Here is a 20,936-nt window from a genome sequence, read left to right on the forward strand (position 1 = left end):
AAAAATAAAAACTTGAGCGGCACCAAAGAGCTCTAGCTCGAGCAATATGCTTTAGAATTCACATAATAGAAGTAATAGATTTGAATTTGGTCTCGGACAATCTTTAATTAAATATTCACTAGCTAGCTGCATGGAGTTCAACCTATAATTAGAACCATGCACCACCCTTATCTATAACTGGCCTCATCGCTACTTGTGTTGGTCTTAAGCCCAACTTTCAATCAATAAAATATTTAAGATGGACTTTCATCCTTTAAAAAATGTGTAAGAAGCAAGACAACCTCCAAGATACTACAAAATGAAGACAATACAATATGGGTGGGTATTAGCTCATGGTAGTGGCGTAGGAGGCAACACTTGATGAAGGGAGTTTGGGATTAGTTTTTTAATACAACACAAGGATGTAATGGATGTAGATAATGCAAGGAACGCCACTAAATATACAAACACTAATATATATATATATACAATTGGGATTCTAATTGTGATGAACAAATAGTAATTCCTAAGTTTGTTTGGTCTTAATTTCTTATTATTTTCTTTGAATTTTTTCGATTATTACATCAAATGATAATGTAATATGGAAAAAATTCAAAGAAAATAATAAGAAATTAAGACCAAACAAACTTAGGAATTACTATTTTTTCATCACAATTAGAATCCCAATTGTATAAAATTTGAAATAGATCAAGACTAGCAAGCCAAAAATAACAAGCATTTTTAGAAGAAGTTAAGGAAAATTTTCACCATACAAAAAAATCAATGCCCCATATTGGTACAAAGAGATGGCGCCTTCAAAATTATGTGGCGTACTTGGACCACACTCAAAGCAATCAAACATACAACTTGCACAAAATAGATTGAAATCTCAAATAAGAAATTTTATTCAATTAAAGTTTATCTAATTACATGCCCTAGACTGTATATGACATCTGGAAATAAGAATAAACTCAATTTGGTTATAGAAATCACAAATTGCACAAATTTTTGCTATCATGGATTTGAGATATTTTGTGATTGATTATGACATAGAAAATAATATATTATCCTAAAAAATAAAATATTTTTCTATGAACTGAAATATAAAGCTTATATTTTTTTTTATTTGCCCATAACATTTTGTCTACCCAACATGCTTGATTGAATAAATTTTATTTTATTTTGGAGTATAGATTAATATAACGGCAAGCCCCTATAATTAATTGCATCCCAAAGATATTTATCTCTTGAAATTTTTTTTGATTAAAATAGTGATTTATGTTTGTTCATCAAAACATTAGCAAATATTTTATATACTTTTTTTCTAAAAAAAATTAGAAAAGACATCTTTTATTAGATTTAAATGAGAAATTGACTTTTAAAGGACCTCAAAATCTGGTGGGTAACGTAGCAAAATCATCGGTTAGGCCGCCGTTAAAAGCCGGCGGTCACACTACCGGCTATGCCGCCGGTAACACCGGCGGTCCATGAACCGCCGGTTAGAACCGCCGGTAATGAGCATTTTTCCTGTAGTGTGGGTCATGCATATTCATGTAAATCCTCAAATATATATGTATTCAATGGAAGTGGTGAACCCGTAATGCTAGCACCGTGTGTTATTTGATTGATAAGGCGATGAGAGCTGCCACATTGTATGTCTTGCTAAACTATGATGAAGTTGAGTCATATCTCTAGTAAGTATGAGTTAGCTTGTTCATATATTTGTTACTCATAAATCATAACTATTTAAAATTAGCATGAGTTTCATTAATGATTTAAGTGCATCAGTATCAGTAGAAGTCTCAAAAATAGTGGAAACAGAATTTCCAAATTGATTCAAAAATACAGTATATATTTCAACCATTCATTTCTACTAATTTGTCTTAATTAGTTAACACAATAATCAATAAACATACTACTAATATACAAACATCTTATCGACCAATTAGGTCAACACTCAAGGTAGTAATTTATAGTATCAGGGACTAGTGGATCTAGCTTGGGGACCAAATATATTAATAAAATGTTGGCTTTTTTTTTGTTAATGGCTACAAATTTCAAACCAAATCTTGGTGTGAAGGTAAGAGGGCAGATAATTCTAATGTTTGTATAAGAGAAAACACCCATACATATGATGATTATGAGTACTACGGGGTATTACAAGAAATATTACAATTTGAATATCTAGGGGACGGAAACAATGTGTATCTATTCAATTGTGACTGATTTGATCCAGTGAAGAACAGAGGTAAAAAGGTACATCTACTTTATGATATAACAGAAGTAAAGCGGGTAGGAGATATGCAAAGTTTGAGCCATTTATCATTGCTAATCAGGCAAGCCAAGTCAATTTTGCTAATTATCTGAGTAAATTACGAGGCAAATAAGATAGGCTCATAGTTATGAAAACCAAAACTCAAAGGAGTCATTAAGAAAATCACATCAATATCACCAGCACATCAAGAAGAGCTTATGTCAAACTTAAAAGATATTGCCAATTATGTGGACAATAAAATTGTAACTAACGAGAGAGAGTTGCAATTAGAGGAAAGTCATAAGAAATCTGATAGTAGTGAAGATGTGCTATAATAAGAAAGTGAATCAACAAATGATGGGGAAACAGAAGATAAATGTATTTAATTATTTGTTACAATCAATTATGAATTAACAATTTATATGATGCATTCAATACTTCATACTCATGTTTTAAGATACTTTTATTTATGTTATTGTAATTTTGAGTTTAATTTTTTGTTTACCCAATGATGGAAGGCATTTGAGTTTAATTTTTTGTTTACCCAATGATGGAAGGCATCCGATGAACATGTGTAGTTTAGGGGCTCTTTGGACATATTTTTCCTTTAGTGTGCTAGCTTCTTTGGGTGCTTTGTGTTTGGGCTTATTTGGGTTTGATGGGGGGCAGCTGAGCTGTCGTCTACTGGGTAGATGTTTGGTTTTTGTGGCTTTCACGATTCCCTTGGCTTGGTTGTTCGGGTCCTGTTGTTGTTCCCTAGCTTTCCCGATTCTCTTGGCCTTGGTTGTTCATGTCCTGTTGTTGTTCCCTGGCTTTCCCGATTTCCTTGGCTTTGGTTGTTCGGATCCTGTTGCTTCAGTTGGGCCTTAATTGCTGCCTTTTTCTTCCCATTTTTGGTTGGTTGTATGGGCGGTTGTGGTTGGCTGTTGGCCTCCTTTTCTTTCCTATTTAAGGAGATGTTTTGGGCTGTTATAAGGAGTTTTTGGATATAAAAAGAATTCTAAAACCTGAGGGTTTCTTCTATAGCTTGAGAGCTACTTCTTCTCTACTTATTTCTTCTTCCAAGTATTATATCTAATTCTTCTTTCCACAAATTTCCACCACATTGTATCCTTCTTCTAAAAATGTGAGTGGTGTTGGTTGGTCAGTTTTGTTGGTATTTGCCAGAGGAGTTGTGGCGGACGTTGGATCAAAGTTGTTGTGGTGGACCACTAGTTTGCATGTCCTTCAGCATTCTATTTACCTAATTTATCGTTACATGTGAGGTGACCACTAGTTGGTTGTTTTGAGGGTATTTTCTTTTTTTAGTTTTCTTTCTTCTAAAAAACAATTTCAATTTGTTTCATATCTATTTGGTGATTTGCTTACTAAGTTTTGGATTGAGACGTGTCCTACTTTCTTTTGTGTTCTCCGTTGGGTTTAGATCTTTCTAATTTCTCATCATTATATCAATAATATGATTTATTTTTAACAACATAGAAATAGTTACTTTAGTTATTTTATTGTTGCTCTATTTTATATTAAATATTTTTTATAATTTATGTTGTTAATATTTCTTCAATATTTTTTGCAGATGGATTCAAGTGATGAGCCTCGCTGAGGATTGATCAAGAATATTTTTAGTGGATGCAAGAAGGTGACTAGTGGCTCAGTTAGTAAGTATGTACATACTGAGAGGACCTCTTCTTCTCAGTCTGCCACTAATAGTCAGTCTAGCCTGCCTTTACATACTCTAGCCAGTTGCCCACAGTTTTACTCATCAAACCCCCGCTTCCCTTCACCAAATGCCACGCACAATACTCCCTTCTAACCTTACTACCCCCCCCCCCCTCACCTTCTCATAGAGGCCCTCTCACTTATCCATATACACCATATATCCCACCATTGTATCCCCCACAACCCCCTCAACCCTATGCAGGTGGACCTTCCACCCCAGTTAAAACAGAGCAGACGTTAGAGGGGCACATATTGATTGCACCTGAGAGTGACACTACGTACTTATTATATTCTTAACATGCCACTAAAAATTTGATGAATATTTTTTCACCTAACACATTTTATGCAGATTTCATCCGTCAAAGCAGACAACGCATAAAATACGGGACATCATACGGAGCAGGTATGATGATCCTTATATTTCTTAGAAGAAAATCTTAAAATAAGCATGCAATATGTGATTTAGAGAGTTTAAGGTTAGTTATTATAAAAATATATTATATATTATATCTTTTAATTAAGCTTACAAAAATATTTATATTGTATGTTTTTAATACATAAAATTTTTATTACTTGTTTGAGCACAATGATAAAATCAGAAAGAATTTTGAGAAGCGCAGGTCGACTCGCATGCGAGACATGTTTACAAACATTAGAAAGTCAGACAGCGACCGCTTTTAATTAGTGAGAGTGTATGGGGCGAGCTGACAAGTGCTTGGAGTAGCCCAGATTATACGAGGAGAAGGAACCATAATAGACAAAATAGAGCTTCTGATAATGGGGGTATGGATAGTTCCCTCCATACTGTGGGCTCAGTTCCACATACTGAGCACATGTGGCGTTTGGTAAGAAATTTTAAAAAATTTAAATAATTTATTTAGATATGAATACTAATATAAGTATTATATTACAGAAAGATGTGCTGGGTAAAGAACCAAACATTATTAAGTTGCATAAACATCCACAAGCGACAAGAGGACCGGCAATGGGTTGATGAGCGAGCAAGAAGAGCCTACATGAGTACATAATTTAAATATTTTAGGTGTCATGTGCAAATTGCTTAATGTTGTATTAACTTTTGTAGGATGGGTACACACGGCTTCAAGAGAGCCAGCCCGGAGCAGGTCAGGGATCTTCTGGGGGATCAGCAGATTATTCTGACTACCGCACTTGATCGCAAGCGGTAGGTTGAATGTAGAAAAGTCGGCTTTATGGCTTAGGCTAGAAAGCCTACGCATACGAGGGGCAAACATCATGTGACTCCAACTTCTCAGAAAGTAGCCAGGAGTTGTTATATAGCCAACAAGTAGCTTCTCTTACGTCCGAGCTAGATCAAGTCAGAAAATCATAAGCTTACATACAGATGCAGCAAAGTCAGTTATTGGATGAGCTGCAGAAATTGAGGGAGCAGTTCACTAGAAAGCAAGCAGCATCAACAAAGGAGATTGATTTTGATTAAATGTTTTTTCGTTATTACTAGATATTTCATTTATATGTTGGACATTTTATTTGTATGTTTGAATATATTATTATCTGTTTTTATTGTGCAATTAACGAACATTATGTTTAATGTTTGAATGACTACAAGTTTCCAACGAAATATCCGTCAGAAATGTATCATATTTCCAGCAGAAAAATTCCACCTGGATTTTCGACAAATAAACCGTCGATAAAAATGCCTTGTAAATGACGAATATTGTCGCACAATGCTGCCAATTAAAATTCCGTTGGTAAATCAGCTGGAACAAAGTTTCAAATGCGCAATTTATCGTTGACTACATTTTCGCCATAAATTCACATTTTCTAGCAGAATTTTTTCGATTTCCGGCAAATATGGGTCGCCAGTAACAAGAGTTTTTCCTTTAGTGTCACGTAGTGAGATAAAAGCTTGATATTGTTGTTTTTTGATAAATTCATATCAAAGATCAAATCTTTGGAAATTTCAAAGGCTATTGGAACTACTTAAGAGGAATTTTTAGAATGAAAGCCAATGGAGGAGAGGTCGGAGGACTTGATTTTGAATTAGATATTTAAGAGAAAGTAAAAGAATATTTCCTCAAATGAAGAAGGCCTCACATTTACAAGAAATTGAATTCTCTTGAAATTAAGTACTTGAATACCACACTAGCAAAATCATGCCCAAATTGCACGGACAAGGATAAAAAACTAGAATAAAACATTTCATCAATCAAAAAGGTTTCTTTGACAATCCTGATAATGCCACTGAATAAAAGATTGAAATATGCAAGCAAAGCACAAGGACGCCCCAACCCCAGCGTAGTTAAGTTTAACATTTTCAAATAAATAGAAGATGTAATAAATCTTTAATAAGACAATCAGAGGAAAATGCTTAGATGAGTAAACCTTGAACCTGACGTGCGTTGTTGTTCAACAACAGGTTTCCTTCGACTGCACCTCCAAAAAGCATTTGCAATATTTGGTTCACTGTGGGATGCACTGGGACAACCGAGACATCAGATATAACAAGTCAGACAATAGTATAGAACTTCGCATAAAAACAAAGATGCAAAATGGCAATATGTGCCAAAATTTAGACATTCTATCCTGAAGAAGGTTTGATAATCAATCAAATAATAGCATCCAAGTAAACTAAACCAAAATAAGTTGTTCTTTCTTATGTTTTTTCAATCGGAACACTAGCCACACCTCAACTTTCCATCAGAAAACGTTGTTGATCTCAGCATAATATTACGTAGTGGTGGTCCTGATGGATTAGATGTTGACTCTGCTCTTCGTTGATACATAGATTGGAGAAGTTCATCTTGTTCTTGATAGCTAAATCGGAAAAGATAAATTAGGCAACATAATGTATATAAAACATGATGCATTACACTTCTCAACTTGCATTATCTAAAAGAATTTTGTTCTCAGATGCTTCAGATTGCGATGATTAAAAATGGTTCAAGAACAGAAACATCAAAATAACGAAGTTTTTTTAGTCGGAGAAGAAACTTGGCAAGATTGAATTTAATGCATGAATTTAAGTTGGTAAGATTCAATCCTTCAAGTTGATCATAAAGCTTGTCAAGGATTCCTCCTAATCAGGTAATACCAGGATAGGCACAAGAAGGTCATAGATTTGAGATAAAAGAGTGAAAATGGGTAGCAAGACTTCAACCACAGTGCAACATCTTGGAAATGCCGCCCCAATTCTCCATCAATAGAAATATAACCAGAATCATACAACCAATCTTTCTCTTTATTTGCTACAGCACCATCTTGCAGTATCTTTTACCCAAACGGTAATCTGCAATGAACTGATAATATTAGGCAATTTGATGCTTTACTATCCAACAAGTAAGCCATCTGAATTTTAACTTATAGGCAGTTTCTTACAAACTAAAGTTGGTGATGCATTGGTAAGCATATAAAAGGTATGGTCCCTCCATGTTCTCTTGTGCACATGTTTAAGAACGATGCCAAACTCTAGAAATGCATCTTCATTGGCCACGACGAAAGGAGAAGCATTGGGAGTACATCAACAAAAAAGCAAGAAGTTCATCATCTAGAGAATGACTTTTCGATGAACTTACTTCCCATCACCCTCTTATATAATTAATTATTCTTAAACATTTTAAGTTGGACATTACATTGATAACCTGACAAATACTGATATAATATGTCAATGTATATAGCGTTCCTAATATCACTAAGATGATGTAATAAATATACATCATAGAAAACAAATTAGGCTTCGCATATCAAAGAGGACTAATTAGAAAATAAAATTTATTTTCAAGTGTCAATTAAAAAATACTTAAAATTTGAAATAAAAATTAGGGAGAACAAGTCAAAAATATTGTAATAAAAGATGATTCGTTTTGGCATAGTATAAATTATGCTTTGAAAACAACAGACCCTTTAGTTAGAATGCTAAGAATGGTTGATGGTGAGAAGGCCTGAGCTATGGGATTTATTTATGAAGCAAATTTGGACGGTCAAGAAGGTGCCTACAAAGAAATATGCCTACAAAGAAATATGAGAAATTATAGATGAAAATGGAAACGTTAGTTACACCTGCACTTACATGCCACTGCATATTCTTTAAACCCTCAATTTCATTATGATAAAAATTTTCGTATTGATAAAGTAAAAACTGTTTCATTATGATCCAACAAACTTCCACACAAATCTGCGCAACTTATCTTTGAAGCTATTATAGTTAAAATTGTAGCTTAGCCATTTGTAGGTTCGACGTATATCTTTTGTGTTGGCATAATAGACCTATTTTCAAAAAATTTGGATTATATTGTAGGAAATACAGCATTAATATTTTGATATATTTTGTGAATATCAAATGCTTAATTCATCAGCATTGAATTTTTTCAAGCTAGATATATTTGACGGAGATCTAAAAACTTTAACTTGCTGGAAACATCGCAAACAAATGATTCTAGCATATTTAGCTATGTTTCATTAGTTAGTTATTTCATTTTTGTAGTTTTTTTTTTTTTTTTATTTGGGACAGGCCTATGAGAACAAGATGTGTTCACTTTATGATATTCTTGGTTTGAGTAATCTATTGTTTAGTGCTCAAGTTGCTGATGCTGATGTTGATGTTATGATCTCAGGGATCAATTTTAGTTAAGCATTAAGTGCAAATGTCTTTGTGGAATTGTTCAACTAATTTAGTAAGATTGGAAAAATTAATTTAGGCATGGTTGTTCTTACTAAACATTTGCAAGAAGATGATCCTGGTATATGCTTTTTGCTGATGATATTCTTCTTGTCAATAAGACTAGAGAGGGAGAAGGAAAACATGAATTATGGAGGTCAACTTTAGAGAGTAAAGATTTTCATTTTAGTAGATCTAAAACTGAATATATGGAGTGTAATTTTAGTGGTAATAGATCTAGTGCTAGGATTGTAACTTTGGGTTATCACGTTGTTAAAAAGAGTGCATGTTTTAGATATCTTGGGTCTATTGTTCATAGTGATGGTGAAATAGATGAGGATATTATTAGTGTAATTCAAGTTGGATGGTTTAAGTGGAGGAATACATTGGGCTTGTTGTGTGATAAAAAAGTGCCTCACAAACTTAAGGGAAATTTTATAAGATGGTGGTAAGACTTGCAGTGCTTTATAGTGCAAACTGTTGGTCATTACAAGAGAAACATAAAATTAAATATTGCAAAGATGAGGATGCTTAGGTGGATGGGTGGCTTTACACATAGAGATAGAATGCGAAAAGGTTGGACTAGCTCCAGTGGCATATAAGATCAGAGAGAATCACCTTAGATGGTTTGGTCATATAAAGCGTTGACCTTCTAATGATCTAATTATGAGAGTAAATGTATTATATCTCGCCTATATTAAGAAAGATATACATAAACCTAAAAAAAACTTGGTTAGAAATCTATGGGCTTCAAAAATTCGAGCCCCGGTCTCTCTGCGGCCCCTTTCTTTCTTCTTCAGGTCGTCATGGAGAATTTTAACACTCAAGTTCCAAGGCAAATTTTCAGAAGGTAGATTGGGTTTTAAATGAGACACTACCCAAAGATTTCGCCCTCATTTTGTGAGGACTTTATGATCTGAGTTCAGGTTTCCTATAGGCGCAAGCCCCTATAGCTAATTACCCCTCCCGATAATAAAAGAGAATTTTCGATTAAGGCTAGTAGTCGATCAAATACAGAGTATCTGACGTATAGTAGCATCATGTTTAGGTATTTGAAATTTGATATTTAAAATTAGAAATTCAGCACCTTGCACTTAAAGTAGATGGTTGGGGGAGTGATGATAGATCCAATCAAGATCCCATGGTTCCATCGTCTCGAATCATCATGGTCCCAAGCCTACTCAGTCAGAGGAGATACTCAACCTAACATGACAGAAGGATCCTTGTTGGCAGCCACGGGTTGCTTCTTCCAAGGGTACCTTGTAGACCTGGGGTGGATATTTATCTAGGGGACAAATTTGAAGCCATCATAGCTAATAGAGGGCTCTGGCAAATACCAACAAAACTGACCAACCAACACCACTCAATCAACACCTCGAAGCTGAAAATCAGCACCTCGACGCTGAAAATCAGCACCTCGACGATCATTTCCCATGCTCATCTCCTCTCTAGAGAGTGGCTCTAGAGGTGGCATGTCGTCGTCCCTTTCAAAAATCTCCACCTCCTGATTCCTCCTCCCCCGGATTGGGTTTGGATTTCCTCCTACGCCATGGCCGTCAGTAGTCTCTCTCACTTCCGATGTCTCCGGATTGGTCTTCATCTCCAATAGTTTCTTCATCATTTCTTCCATAGCCGCAAACCTCCCTTCCAACCTGTCATTGATGGTGGAGATTTCCAGGAACTTTCCCTCCATATCTGTCTTCAGTTGTCCGAACTCGCCTTCTAATGCTTCCACCTTCTTTCCGGCCATCTTTCTTCTAACGGATCCCGAAAAATCTTCTTCCGGAAAAGAAAAACTTGCTAAAATTTCAGAATTTCAGCCGCCGGTGATCCCAAATCGACGCTCTGATACCAATTTGATAGGAAGTGCTTCCGGTCTAACACAATCATATCTTATTGATTCATTGCTCAATGATTTAATGTCATTGAGGAACATACGGGCACTAACCATGACCGTAATTCAATGGTGTCATTTGGCGGCAAAACCACCAAATGACAATGAAATCACCGGTTATATGACAGACATTTGCTCTTTGGGAGCTAAAATGGTTTTCAGATTTGTCCACCTCGGAAAACTGTTGCGGAGGGTAGCTGAATATTTTGCTTTAAGTGTTTAGATAATTTATTTCAATTTTAAATATTTTTGGTGACTTTTGGAATTTGGATTTTCATTAGCATTTGGGAGTCATTTTTTAAACATTTGGAGTTGATCGGGAAGAGATGAACATAATGAAGAACCTTCTCACGATGGAGTTGAGATCAAAGACTTCGGCCACCTTAAAAATTTTCCTGACATTGAAGTGGATCATCCAAGGATGCTAAATCCACTTGCCAATGAAATCTGTTCAAGACACGTTAAAAGAATGTTAGCTCAAAATTGGCTCAAGCTCCAATGAATCAACAACAACAATAAAATACAAGGAAGCCTCCCTTTGGATAAAGGTAGATATCATAGATTGGTTGGGAAGCTTATTCACTCTCGCACGCACGATCACATATTGGTTTCTCTGTGAGCATTGTGCACCGTTTTAAGAACAATCCTAGAACACTTAGGAGTTGTATGTTAAATTTTGTAATATAAAAAAACAATCATAGGCAATGCTTATACTTCAAGAAAACTTCAATTAATTGCATTAACGAATTTCCTAATATTGATTGAACTATATCAACAATAGATCAGAGATCAACTACGAAGAATTATACTGATTAAACTTGGTAGCCTGCCAGAGCAAGAAACGGTTTACAATAGCCAAAGGCAATGAAGAAGCTAAATTTTGAGGTATGCCCCAAATATGTGCAAATATGTAGCCAAGTAAGCTACTTGGAGAATTAAGAATGTTAACCTAAAAAAACTGTGAAGATGTTCTCTAATAACAAAGCTACCATATGCAATTGAAAGAATAATGTTCATCATGACAAAACAAAATATGTTTGGATCAATTGTCATTTCATCAAAGCAAAGCAAGATTAATGACTCATGAAGTTTGTATACAAGCTTAAAAATCTCCAAACAACTATTCTTATAAAGCCACTCAAGTGCCTACTTTGAAAATTTAAAATCTAAGATAGGAATGATTGGTATTTATATTCCATGATCTCGGCTTGAGAGGGAATGTTGATATTCGCCCTTCTCCCGTACATGCATGTTCAAATAGTTTGTGATTCATCCTATATATCTTTATTTAATTAATATATCTTTAAAACATTCCGATCCTCAATGTGAACCAATCATATTCCTTCTCAAGCTTTAAAAGAAATCATACAAAGATCCATTCGCAGCTCTATATACTTTTCTATTAAATGTATTAACACAATAGTTGCATCAAATAGATCTAATTGGCATGAAGTTGTTATGCTAGATAGCGGGAGCCAGCCGTCCATCTTAAGACCAAACGAACCCAGAATCGAACCCAACAAAAATGTTGGGCTGGAACCAGAAAAGCAAGGAGGGGGTTCGGCCCCCTTTGTGGGGCCCGGGAAAGTTGTAAGCCAATATGTAAGGAGGTGAAATAAAGTAAGAGATATTTAGGAAGGCTTTAATTAAAGTTGTGATAGAATTAGTTATGGAAAGAGATACAAATTAAATTCAAATTGGAGAGGGAATCATTTAAAGAAAATGGCTGATTTGGGAGGAGGGATTAGGGGAGCCTATTTAGGGCTAACCATGTGGTTATTTTCAGATTATGCTTGTGTTTGTTGAAATTAGTCTCACTTAAGTTGAGAGGGCCCTAGCCAATGGCTAGAGATTTGGGAGAGCCGGATTTGCCTCTCCAATTGAAGATGCAATTGTATCTTACTATTTTTCTTCATATATCTAGCAATAAAAAAGAGTATGTGTTTTTCCGAATTTCTTTATTGTTGTTCGTTAATTTTTGTTGAAATCGCATCTACTTCCTATCAAATTGGTATCAGTTGCGGTGTCCTGGGATGAAATATAGGACTTCCTTGCTAATTTATGTTGCATTTTTCTTTCCACTCTTGCTAATTTTTATTGTTTAAAGACCAGATCCGCTGCTTTTTTTTACCAATTTTGCTGTTTGGAGTCTTGATCCGAATACCTATGGCGGGAAAGAAGATAGAAGTGTTGAAAGGGAAAATCAGGCAAATGAAATATGAAATTTCATATTTCCAAACCCAAATTTCAACCATCCACAAAAAGATTGATGGGAAATTTGCCATCATAAAGGAGATGATGATGAAGTTGCTCGAGGGACAAACCAAAATGGAGTCGTCGGAGGTGAGAGAAGCCGCATCAAGTCAAGGGAATGAGGAAAACCCTAATCTGATAAGAAGAGGGGAAGAATAAGAGGTGGAGATCAAGGAGGGAGAAGAGAGAAAACCTCCTCTATAGCTCATTCATAGGGAAGAGATAGGTAGAAGGTATAGGGAGAGACGTGACGAGGTTGGGTATGAACGAAGTATGGCTGAATTTGAAAGAAGAAAGGCTGATTATGACCGGGGAGGTGCTGATTTTGAAAGGAGAAACGAGCGTAGAATGGATGATCGGGACACTTGGGGGGATCACCCACTTGGGAAATGGAAAGTTATGAAGGAAAAGGGGAACGAAGGAGATCCGAGGGTGAGAAAACTGAAAATGCTTGTTTTTAAGGGGGGGGTGCACATGAGTGGATCTACAGAATGGAAATGTACTTTTTCTTTAATGGGTTGACGAAAGAGGAGAGACTGATGGTAGCCAACCTGTGCTTAAAGGGGAAAGCATTGGCATGGTACCAATGGAGGGATATGAGGTAGCTCATACGGAGCTGAAAAGAGTTCAAGGACTGTCTGTTAGAACGTTTCGAACCAACAAAGGATAGGACTTTTACGAGCAGTTCTTCGCTCTGACGCAAGAGTACCGTGAGAGGTTTGAGTACCTTGCTAACTAACTAAACTGGCTTTCATAGACAGTACTAGAGGAAAATTTTATGAAATGGCTCAAACCAAAGATTCATGAGACAGAGTGATTAGGCCTAGTGATTTGAGAGAGGATATGAAATTACTTCAGCAAATAGAGGATCAAAAGCACCCGGAGAGAGGGGCTAAAGGCAGCAATTCCAGAGGTTCATACATAATGACCACTACCTTTTGGAATCTAAGGGGCAGACTCCAGATATTCTTTTAAAGACCTCAATGGAGAAGACTGTAAGAGGGGTAACTGGAGAAATTTTCAAAAAGCTTACAAAGACGGAGTTGTAAGAGAAGAGGGCAAAGAGACTGTGTTTCAGATGTGATAATAGATACACTGAGGCTCAGGTGTAAGTACCAAACTCTTCAGGTTCTCACCGTGATGAGGAAGCTGAGGAGGGAGGCGAGAGTGAGGCAGTGGTAGAGGGGGAGGAAAAGTTGTATCTAGACTTGACAGATGTCTCCTTGAACTCGGTGGTGGGATTCACTCTAAATCGCACCAAGTGAGAGGAGAGATAGCAGACAATGAGGTAGTGGTGCTGATAGACAATGGGGTTACTCCCAATTTCATCTCCAAGCAAGTTGTGGACTAATTGGGGGTGAAGCTGGTGGACACAAGGTGCTATAGGTTGATAATGGGCACAGGGAAAGTAGAGGTAGGCAGAGGAGTGTGTATGGGGGTGGTTCTAACCATACAAGGGGTCCAAGTGAGGAAGGACCTCATTCCATTGAAGTTAGAGAGCACTGACGATGGAAATAATGGTGGAGGAGAGGAGGGTGATCAGGGGAGATGCAGGGTTATCCAAAGTCATTGTTTCTCTCAAAACCATGGTGAGGACTATACAAGAGATTGATAGTGAGAATCTGGTGGAGGAAGCATAAGGAGAGGAACATCTACACCTTGATGTGGCGAAAGTGTCACTTAATTTCGTGGTGGGATTTACTCCAAATCACATCATAAAGGTGAGGGGACAAATTAAGGAGCAGCCAGTGGTGGTCTTGGTGGACAATGGGGTCACTCATAACTTCATCTCAAATCAGGTCGTGAACCAGTTGGGTTTGGAGTAGACAAATACGAGAAGCTTTCGAGTAATGATGGGAACAAAAAAATGAAAAAGAGGAGGATTTGTAGGAGGTTGGTGCTGACACTCCAGGATATACAGATACAGGAGGATTTTCTTCCCTTAGATTTGGGGAGCACTGATGTGATCTTAGGGATAAAGTGGTTAAAGACGATGAGGGAAACAAAGATTGATTGAAAATATTTGACTATGGAGATTCAAGTGGAGGGGAAGAGGGTGGTGCTATGAGGAGATATCAGCCTGTGCAGAACAATAATTTCACGCAAGACCATGGTCAAAGCAATACAAGGGGCAGGGCTAGGCTATTGGGTGAAGTTGTAGAGCCTAGAGGGGGTCCAAGATTCAAAGCAGATGATGGTCATTGAGGAGCATTATAGGTGGTTATCCAAGTTGTTGGGATATGACTTTGAGATCCAATATCGCCTAGGATTAGAGAACAAGGCCATAGATGCAATATCGCGGAAGACAGACGAGCCATAGTTAACAGCTCTATCCATACCTATGGTCATAGATTGGGAAGCCTTGAGACAGGAGCAACCAGGAAGAGGGTTTGAGGAAGATCAAAGTCTAGTTATTGCAAGACCCATACATCATCTCGGATAAACACTTAGGGGGGCCCAATTATAATAGCAAATATTTTGATCCAAGCAAATTTTTTTTTCAAGCGTTCTTATAAGTCAAAATCACAAACCGTTTTCGTCATAGCATTGTTATTATAGTATTTTAACTACATAATTTTTTAGCACTAGTAAAAATCTTAAAGAATTTGACATCTATCAATACAAGTGGGGATTTTGGGATCACCGAGTGTCCATTTTGTAAATCGATTTTGTCAATATTTTTTAAATATAATAATTTATCTTATAGATATTTTTTAATAATTTTTTGAAGTTTCAAAAGATTTCTATGAATTTTATACTGAAAATTTTAATTATATTATTTTTATATTATTATTTAATTAAAATATCTTAAGCCACTTAACTATTTTATAAAAATGCATTTTCAATTTCCCTAAATCGGCTAACAGAGAGGCGTTAGAGAAAAATAAGAGAAAAAGAAAACCTAGATTTAGAGGTCACAAAGCTATTTTTGGCAGTCGAACTTGTTGAAAATTTTGCTTGTCTAGCTGTAAGAAATCTATATCTTATTTTTTATATCAATAATGTTATGTTTGTGATACATTTTTATTTCTGTTACCGAAAAATAATGATAATTTTGTATTGGTAAAATTTTCACTGTGTAACTTTTTATATGTTATAGAAATCGACTAATCGAGATTATGAACGTTTTGAGTATTTATTTGAGATTTTTTGTAGGGTGATTTTAAAATATCAACAATTTTTATCTCTAAAATATTACTTAAGTTTAATTAAAACTTCTAAATTTGTTTTACACAATCTCTACTAATTTGATTAATTTCTAAAAATGTGAATTTTTGCTTAGTAGGATTTTTATTGCCTACCATTATGACATTTTGGCACTTTCTAAATTAAGCCTTTTTTTTAACCAAAAGAAAAATCAATTAGAAAAGAGTAACAATACACCACAAGGCCAAAAACTAGCCACACAAGATTACAGCCAGAGAAAATACAACACATGTCATAGGCAACCAAACTAAACAAAAAGAAGAAAACAACTCCAAAAGCATCTGGACTCAGATCGTCACTTGGTTGTCAAGCTTGGGCCATCCAAGGAGAAAAAGAAGATAACATTAGAAGTTACAAGTGCAATTTATTCCAAATTAAGTCTAATTATACTTTATTTATTACAATGTATTAAAAATGAGTGTGAATAATAATGTGTGCGGAAAAACAAGTAAATATTGGTTATTCACTGACGTTGGTTGGAGATTGATTGACATGGTACAGGATGGTGGGTCAATTGGCTTTCCTTTAAATATTGTGAGTAGGTGTTATCATCTATTGATTTATGTGATACTAATTGAGAGTTATAAGGAGATAATTATTGTGCCGATGGACAAAGAGTGACGACTCTATTTACTGAGATAATGGGTTATTGATACTAACACTTATACTAGAAAAACATCACTTTAGTCGAGGCTTGTTTAATATGATTATTAAAATGCATGTTATTGAATCACTGCCACTGTACATCTTTACTATTACTTCTACCCATGATGTTGAAGTTATTATTATTATACTATTATTAATATGTTGATCACGTGATATATATTGAGCATGTACACTAGACAATGACACTCTGTTGACATTGATATGATATTTATGAGCATGTGATACACGGATATAGTTATTTTTATATGATTTTACTGCATGGACATGATTTTGACAGTCTTTATCAATGTTTTGATTTGATGGTGTATATGATTTCTCTATTGATTGTAATATTGATATGATGCTTTCTTTAGTGATTCGACACATGTACTGATTTACTGATTTCTCTATTGTATTGCCCTATGATCATGTGAATAATATTGTTATGATTTGACTACTGACATGCATATTGCTTCTTTGACTTGTGTTGAGTTAAGTTATAGGATTTGGTTGCTTCATGGGCTTGTGAGCTCATTATATATAGTTAAATATTTTCAGGTCAGGCCGAAGGATCAGGAGTGTGAGATTGACTGGGAAATATGTGATTCATCATGTTTTGTTTCTTTTTTGATTTAGCTACTTTTATATCCTGAGTAGCGTATATAATTATTGGGAAATGAATAAAAATGAATATATTGATATTTTGATCGATAGTTTTATTTATGTTGCTATTTAGATTGATAAAAGAGATTAGATAGATCTAGTTGTGTAAATTAAAAGATAAAAAAAATAATTCTTCCCAATTTGATTTTAAGGCATCACACAAGCTGCTACATCAGAGGCGATTCATCTTACTAAGGATATCGGATAATCCCCAAGTTGTTGCAAGAGTTTCATGACAGCGTTGTTAGAGGCCATTTAGGAGTTCATAAAACCTACAATTGATTGGCCGCGGAATTATACTGGGTGGGGATGCGCTGAGGGAAAATAGGAGCACAAGATGTACTAATCTAGTGAAAGAATTTGCCAGAGTATGAAACCACATGGAAACCACATGAGACGATCAAGAGACAAGGTGCATCCTATTGTGTGTGTGTGAGGAGGGCGGAGGGGGTTCGGCTTTGACCGTACGAACTTAGAACCAAACCGAGCAAAAATGTTCGGTGGGAATCAGCGGAGCGGGAGGGGGGTTCATCCCCCTTCGTGGGGCCCAAGAAAGTTGTAATTCAATATGTAAGGAGGAGAAATAAATGGAGAGATTTTTAGGAAGGTTTTACTTTTAATTAAAATTTGGAGGAAATTGTTTAGGAAAATAGATCCAAATTGAATTCAAATTGGGAAGAAAATCATTTAAAGAAAAGTGTTGATTTGGGAGGAAATTAAGAAAGCCTATTTAGGGCTAACCATGTGGTTATTTTCAAATTATGCTTGTGTTTGTTGAAATTAGATTTGCTTAGGTTGAGAGGGCCCTAGCCGACGACTAGGGATTTAAGAGGCCGGATCTTCCTCTCCAATTGAAGATCTAATTGCAATTGCAGTTTTTTTTCATATATCTTGCAATAAAAAGAGCATTTATGCGTTCTTCTTACGATTTTTTTTATTTTTGTTGGATGACTTTTGCTGAACTCGCATCTACTTCCTATCAAAAATCAACTTAGTTCCTATAAGATAGCCATAATTTTTCCATGTCTTCAAACCCGAAGAAGATCGGCGACCAATCCCCGCCACCGACAATACAGATCCTCTTCCCTTATCACTACCAAATCCTACCGCCGCCGAAGATGGCCGGCGACCTTCCATGACACGTGAGAATCCAATTCTGCGAAGAACGGAACCAAACCCGGGAAATTTTTTTTTTTGAAAAATTACAGTTTCTCTCTCTAGAATCATGGAGATTCTCTCTCTAGAATTAATTCCTCTGACTGTCACTTCAATTTTGGAAGTCTCTCGGAAGAAAAAAAGTTCTCTATTATGATTCAAAGTAAAGGAGTTGAATTCTGCTTTTCTTCATAACTTCCTTGTATGACTCATATTTTAAACAATTATAGTTAGCACAATCTTAAATATCTCCTTTGTTCGAAAATATTGGTAGAAAAAAATACCATTTGTCATCCTTTAAATTTTTAAAATTCCACTAAAATGATTTGTTGATCAAACTAGTATTGCATCACCATAACTCTCCAAACCAGACAGGCATATCATATAGAATTAAAGATTTACCTTTATGCAACTTCAAAACAAACTCCACTTCATTTTTTTGGATCAATTTATAATATACCTCATAAATTTATTCAGTCTTTCAACATAGTTTCTTCTTTAAAATCCTATTTAATAATTTCTCATGAACTATTTTCATATTTCCTTGATATCTTTATCTTTAATAGAAATCCTATTATATTCGATTTTTATTCATCTAACTTGATAGACATTTCTAAATCACTTATCTCTTGACTTAAAACATCAAATGAAACCAATTCCAAAGTCTTCATGAACAATTATCAAACTAGCTTCACAGGCTAGATGGCCCCTTATAAGCATGCATGCATATTTCTTGATCGGATTAGAGCATTCCTCATTTTAATGGAGGAACAACAACAGCATCAAGCTTTATCCTACTACGTGGGGTCGGCTACATTAATCGTTTTTCTCCATTGTGTTTTATTAAAAGTCAAATACTCGTTTAAATCTAATAAAGAAAGTTCATTCCTAATATTTTCTAACCAAGTCTTTTTAGGTCTATCACTACCTTTCTTAACATAAGTCAAATCTAATACCTCTACTCTCCTAACCGGGTCATCGGAAGGCCGCCGTTTTATGTGACCAAACCATCTAAGGCGACTCTCTCTAATCTTATCTTCTACTGGAGCTAGTCCAACCTTTTCATGTATATGCTCATTTCGTATCCTATCTCTAAAGGTAAAGCCACTCATCCACCTGAGCATCCTCATGCCACCCTTAACTTAGTATTATGCTTCTCTTTTAATGGCCAACATTCAGCACCATAAAGCATTGCAGGCCTCACTACCATCTTATAGAATTTCCCCTTAAGTTTTTTGGGGTACATTTCTATCACATAACAAGCCCAATGCATTCCTCCACTTCAACCATCCAACTTGAATTCTGCTAATAATATCCCCATCTATTTCACCATCACTCTGAACAATAGATCCAAGATATCTAAAACATGTACTCTTATTAATGACTTGATCGCCCAAAATCACAATCCCCTCACCAGGTCTATTACTACTAAAATTACACTCCATATATTCCGTTTTAGATCTACTCAAGCGAAAACCTTTAGACTCTAAGGTTGACCTCCATAATTCAAGTTTACCTTCAACTCCCTCTCTAGTCTTATCAACAAGAAGAATATCATCAGCAAAAAGCATACACCAAGGTACATCATCTTGCAAATGTCTAGTGAGAACATCCAAGACTAAAGCAAAAAGATATGGGCTTAAGGCTGATCCTTGATGTAACCCAACCGAAATAGGAAAATACTTGGTCAATCCACCTTGTGTTTGAACACAAGTAATAGCTCCTGCATACATATCTTTAATGATTTGAATATAAGCATTATTGACTCCTTTCTTTTCAAGAACTCTCCATAGCACTTCTCTTGGAACTTTATCATATGCTTTTTCTAAATCAATAAATATCATATGTAGATCCTCCTTATTTCCTCTATATTTTTCCATCAAACCTCTGAATAAATGTATGGCTTCCATAGTCGACCTACCCGACATGAATCCAAATTGATTTTGAGAAACATTAGTATCACGCCGCAACCTATGCTCCAAAACTCGCTCCCATAGTTTTAAAGTATGACACATTAACTTAATACCTCTATAATTCGCACAATCTTGAACATCACCTTTATTCTTAAAAATAGGAATTAACACACTCATTCTCCACTCATCTGGCATCTTCTTAGTCTTCAAAATAGTATTAAAAAGTTTAGTAAGCCAAGAAATCCCTTCATCTCCTAAGCATTTCCACACCTCTATTGGAATATCATCAGGTCCAACAGCTTTTCCACCCTTCATTCTATTTAAAGCCTCTCTAACTTCAGTTTTACTAATACGCCGATAAAAACAGAAATCTTTACTTTCATTTAGGGTGCTAAGGTCACTACAGTCAATCTTATTTTCACAATCTTCATTAAAAAGGTTAGCAAAATATCTCATCCATCTTTGTTGAATATCATCTTCTAAGAAAAGTATTTTTTGATCTTCATCCTTAATACACTTCACTTGAACTAAATCCTTACTACTCATATCTCTTTGTTTGACTAACTTATACATACATCTTTCTCCCTCCTTAGTATCTAATCAATTATATAAATCACTAAA

General features: G+C 35.5%; 1 protein-coding gene across 6 annotated transcripts in view; it reads right to left on the minus strand.

Moving 5' to 3' along the window:
• The window catches only part of LOC110094766 (serine/threonine-protein kinase EDR1), a 52,598-nt gene that overhangs the window by 18,344 nt on the left and 13,318 nt on the right, over positions 1 to 20,936 (minus strand). For 3 of the 6 annotated variants that reach the window (XM_028695596.1, XM_028695595.1, XM_020820089.2), the window contains 2 exons: positions 6,617 to 6,745; positions 6,314 to 6,406 (listed from right to left, as the gene is read on the minus strand). In XM_028695596.1, the coding sequence (XP_028551429.1) occupies positions 6,314 to 6,406; positions 6,617 to 6,745 (222 nt within the window). The remainder of the gene's footprint in view (positions 1 to 6,313; positions 6,407 to 6,616; positions 6,746 to 20,936) is intronic. The other 3 variants (XM_020820090.2, XM_028695597.1, XM_020820092.2) reach the window with 3 other exon arrangements.

Source organism: Dendrobium catenatum, unplaced genomic scaffold, assembly GCF_001605985.2.
Source record: "Dendrobium catenatum unplaced genomic scaffold, ASM160598v2 fragScaff_scaffold_659, whole genome shotgun sequence".
NCBI lineage: Eukaryota > Viridiplantae > Streptophyta > Magnoliopsida > Asparagales > Orchidaceae > Dendrobium > Dendrobium catenatum.